General features: G+C 38.3%; 1 protein-coding gene across 1 annotated transcript; it reads right to left on the bottom strand.

Annotated features, from left to right (window-relative positions):
• Positions 1-242: 242 nt before the first annotated feature.
• Positions 243-4,356, bottom strand: LOC149029682 (very-long-chain aldehyde decarbonylase GL1-4-like). The gene is made up of 10 exons (XM_089151269.1): positions 4,286-4,356; positions 3,948-4,171; positions 3,622-3,857; positions 3,257-3,476; positions 2,027-2,402; positions 1,833-1,940; positions 1,415-1,615; positions 998-1,096; positions 691-870; positions 243-608 (listed from the first exon to the last, which is right to left on the bottom strand). The coding sequence occupies exons 1-10, from the start codon at positions 4,343-4,345 to the stop codon at positions 447-449; spliced, it is 1,866 nt and encodes a 621-aa protein (XP_089007395.1). The 5' UTR covers positions 4,346-4,356; the 3' UTR covers positions 243-446.
• Between the last annotated feature and the right edge of the window lie 232 nt (positions 4,357-4,588).

Consider the following 4,588-nt stretch of genomic DNA (forward strand, 5'->3'; position numbering starts at 1 on the left):
TCCTCATATACCGGATCCATGATTCAGCATTTCCTACATGATTAGTCAAATAGCTGCTAATTAGTTCGATGTTTCCTTCTCAGAAGTTAAGTAATCAACTTTAATATTGACCATATATCCATGCATTTATAAGGCTTTCTAAGTTCCAACCACCTTTTGTTTCCATCAAACACAGTAGATGATGTCCATGCCAAAAGGATTTAAGAAAATCTTGTACATGAACAATTTATTGGATGCTTTAAGAGAAATTACAGTCATTCATAGCCACAGTACATTAAGTACTGTAAGAAAAGAGAGCTTCAACAACAATTTGGCAGATGACATAGCTGTAGTAAATTTTTTTGCTGCTCTATAGTACTACAAAAACTCTACTGGGGCTAGACTGCTTTTATTTTGAAGATCACTCTGTTTATTGGCTTACATATATATGTTCTATACTAAATAGATCAGGGGGTGACAACAGGAAGGAATCCATGGCGAAGGCTAGCATACCAGACTTTCTTCACATCAAGCATAACGTCCCCACACTCGTGATTGTTCCATCCTTCCAAGGCATGTACAATTGCAGCTACACGCCATGCACTCATCACTCGCCTTGGCAACCAATTCTGTAAAATTAGAAGCAATTATCTTTCACTACAAATGAAAAATCAAAGCCAATGGAGGAGCAGGAAAGGGAAATTCAATTACCTCACAAGAATATACGTTTTTGAAAGCTTTGGGTATGACCATAGCTGGAGTACTGTAGTAAACGCAATCCTTGCGAACCATTGCTGGCGGAAACTGCGAGCATGGAATGAAATGGGTCCCTTCTGGTGCTTTTCTTTGTACCTCGTCTCTTTGTACTCCTCCATCTCCCACAAGCCACACCTACATCATTGTTAAGTTTTTATTTTATCCAGTTCTCACTATTTATTAATGGTTAGTTTCTTCTCACTCCAAATACAGATATCATGCTCCATGAATTATTATTTTCTTGTAGTTTCGTGCCTTTCACCTTCTGTGTATGACTGGTAGAGAAGACCAAGTTGCTCCACAACTCAGTAGGGAGTCTTAACCTCAGCTTATCAAAGTCATTCTTGCACGCCACAGCTACCTACAGTGGAAATCCAGTATTTTAAATAAATTGGAATTTATGAATTTGAGATCAAACAAGGCCAGACCTACAGACTCATGCCACTCAATTGCAAAGTTGATTTCTCGGATAAAATTTTCATCCAATAAAGAAAGATGAAGAGTGCATGAGGATCAGACACTGCAGGAGCCACGGAAGGTCATAATTACTACCCAGTTCTGCAAAGTGGCTATCAAGTTTCATACTCAAACCTGTAAGCACCTGGTAAAAATAAAAAACAAAACCCACTCTCCGAAGATGAAAGCAAAAAACAGTCAGAAAACAATGTTTTATTTTTACCTGAATGCCTCTTTGGCATAAATCCTTGGAAACAGCACAAGCAACTTTAGAGAGATTCCCTATTAGCAACGCTTGTTTTGCTCCATGGGGGATGCTGTTAAGTATAACTGCAACAGCTAAGCTGCTTCCATCTACAATTCGAATTTTAAGTTTTGGATACTTCTGGAGATAAAGCTCACCATTGCCGTTAAATGCCTGTCCCTGTTAATCATTGCTGGGTTTGTTATGTTACAGTCAAGTATAAGCATATATAATCCCAAATTCCTGCTAAAGAAGATAAATCTACTAGACCTTGTTTAGAGGTAATATCTATAGAAAACCTAGATTCAAATTTTGGCATTTTAGAAGCCAATAGTCTCAAGCCTACACCAGAATAGAACGGTAATGGCTACGACGATAAATGGAAGTAACCACTTGCCTGATTTAGAAGACCTAAACTAATCACCTTAACACCTTCACCATCGGCCTTAGAAATAGCTTTCTCAATCAAGGCATTGATGGCACCTTCATGCCTTGACGAAGAATACTGCAACAAACAAATCATGCTATCATTCTGCAATGCTAGTAAAAGCCAAAATAACGACAATCTGACTAGAAGATTTGAGGTCTTACATAAAAACTGGGTCTTGGAATAACCCATACTTGCATCTTGAGTTTATCAAACACATTCCTCTCCACAGTAAAGGTGGAACCAAAGATCCAAGTGAACAACATGAATCCATATGACATTGGCCTCAACATCCACAGATACCATTTGGGGGAGTATGGTTTTGATGCGAGGGAGGCAATGGCTGTTGGTAGATGGTAAAAGGACTCTAATGTTGTTGTGTGTGTCAGGTGAATCACATCTGGAATTTCTTTCCTTCCCTTGAGTGACGCCTGGTACAGTTCGTCCGTGGCATCGTCCATGGTTCCATATATGTAATCATAGAGAGGCATAAAGAGAGAATAGTTTGTCCGGAATTTCGTATGATGAAGAGAATGGAACCTGTACGGTTTCATTTTGTGGTTATGTCACTGTTGAATACAAAAATATGTTTTGTACCATACTTATCTGTAAATGATTTCATTTTAAAACACAACCATTCCACCCCTCCCACCCCGCCCTCTTTTAAAAAAATGAGGAAATTCTTATGCAAGAACCTGTTTGGTTTAGGAGCTTCTATCTCTTGATCAACTTGCAATATCATAAAAAAGAAGTTTAAATTCATATTTCATTTTTTTCCCCTTCTTTTTCGAAATAGAGGTTCATTCGGACCAATTTACTTGAATCTTGAGGGATTTGAATTCTTAATTCATACCATAAGATGTTGATCTTTTGCCAACTGAGCAACCCTTCAAGATAATTCATACTATTGACAAGACCCACAGCCCCCTTTTCTATCTTTCGTTTTTAAGTCATCCAAACCCTAAGGGAAGGTAGTATCTAATCTCAAGCCTTGGCTTACCATCAGCCAATTAAAGCCCTTGAATCACATGGTGATCAAATAATTATGGGAACATATGGGAATTAGAGGCCGGATCCATCTCTATCCGAAGGTAAAGGATTGTGCTCTCTTCGAACTCCTCCACCACATATTTAGGAAGGAGCCCATCCATGAGCATTAATAAAGTAGACCTCCCTTCTAAACATGCAATGATAAGGGTATTATAAAGAGAGCAGGATCCTCATATATTCTCCAATTTTTTGTCTTTTTTAAATCCATTTTGGTATGATAGACTTTTTCCCACAACCTTAGTAGTATCATATAACATGCTTATTCCAATAATATGTATGATAATGAGACATTTTGACACCAATGTTATATCACTTTCAACTGTAAAGTGGTCAATAGTACTTACGATGGAGTATACATGAAGTACTTAAGGATAATGAATTTGTCGAAGACCCACTTTGGAACAATCTCGAAGTTGCAGTGACCCATATAATTCATGAAATCAAGATAAGTTAGATATCCCACGATTCCAACTACAGACGCAGTTCCAGTGCTTAACACGGCTAGCATTGGAATAAGGAACAGCAGATAATAAACGATGAGTTCTGCAAATGGATGAGTCACAGCTGCCATGCACCAAAAAGAAAAAACAACAGAAAATTGTTAGGTTCTTCCAAAGAAGATCAGCTCTCTCTCTCTCTCTCTCTCTCTCTCTCTCTCTCTCTCTCTCATATTCTTTGGTAAAACTATAGAAGAAGAAATTGTGGTTACAGGTAATGGGTTCTGTAACAATGGACGAGTGATGGTGAGAGTGGTATCGAGAATAAAGGTAATGGTGATGTAATGCCCTGTGAAACCAGTAGTAGAGGAACTCTACTGGACCCGTGTGCAGAAGAGTAGTGAGAAGTAGGCCATCCCAGCTCCAAAATGGAATCTTTGATATATACTGGGGACGATTCGCAAGTGCAATATAGCCTATAATGCCATTTAGAATAACCTGGTCATCCCTGCAGGTTATTTATTTCTCATCAACCAATGCTTAGAAAATGCTCCTAGCTATAGTAAAAGAAAACTTAAAAAGGAAGAAGAAGAAGAACCAGTTTCTTTCTCTATCGACTTGCTCAAATTCTAGGCCTTTATCTACTATCCTGTGCTTGGTTTTTGCAGATTGGTAACGAGCAAAGCTTATCCATATCTGGCTGTGAATCAATCTCCAAAGCAGAAGCGGGAAGACACACAACGTTAATACGACCCTCTCCGTATCATCCTCGGTCACAAGTGAATGGATACCATGTACCATAAAAGGTGACAAAACCATGTACTTCGACAGTTGACACACAAAAGAAACCTCATTAGATCAACAGAATTGCTAAAGAAGAAATACTCATTTAAAATATAACACAGAAAGGAGAAGGGTTGGGTGGAATTGTATTACCTTGAAGTTTCCAAGCTTTTGCCATGGCCAGTTCGTCAAGGGACCAGGGTTTGAAGCCATTTTTTTCTTTGCTATCCTCCTAACAAAGACATGTGCTATACTATTCTGCATTGTTACCTATTTATAAGGGATTAAGCTTGGGCAGCACGGAACTTGCCTACTGTGAGAATGGAACATATGTTTTTTCTTAACCATACCTGTCTGTAACCGAAAGAAAAAAATACAAAATTGGTCGAAATTTCTACCTCCACCATTTGGTTCGACCTAATAAAGTTGAACCCATTTATAAAATAAATATCACAA

Source organism: Hakea prostrata, chromosome 1, assembly GCF_041222555.1.
Source record: "Hakea prostrata isolate BN-2017 chromosome 1, UWA_Hpros_2, whole genome shotgun sequence".
Taxonomy (NCBI): domain Eukaryota; kingdom Viridiplantae; phylum Streptophyta; class Magnoliopsida; order Proteales; family Proteaceae; genus Hakea; species Hakea prostrata.

Bases quoted from the DNA above. Each gene is read 5' to 3' on its own strand.
- LOC149029682 (XM_089151269.1), bottom strand. From the start codon at position 4,345: ATGGCTTCAAACCCTGGTCCCTTGACGAACTGGCCATGGCAAAAGCTT. The intron at 4,172-4,285 runs GTAATACAATTC...CAACTGTCGAAG, and splicing joins AAAAGCTTGGAAACTTCAAG to TACATGGTTTTGTCACCTTT. The intron at 3,858-3,947 runs GTTCTTCTTCTT...AATAACCTGCAG, and splicing joins GTCGATAGAGAAAGAAACTG to GGATGACCAGGTTATTCTAA.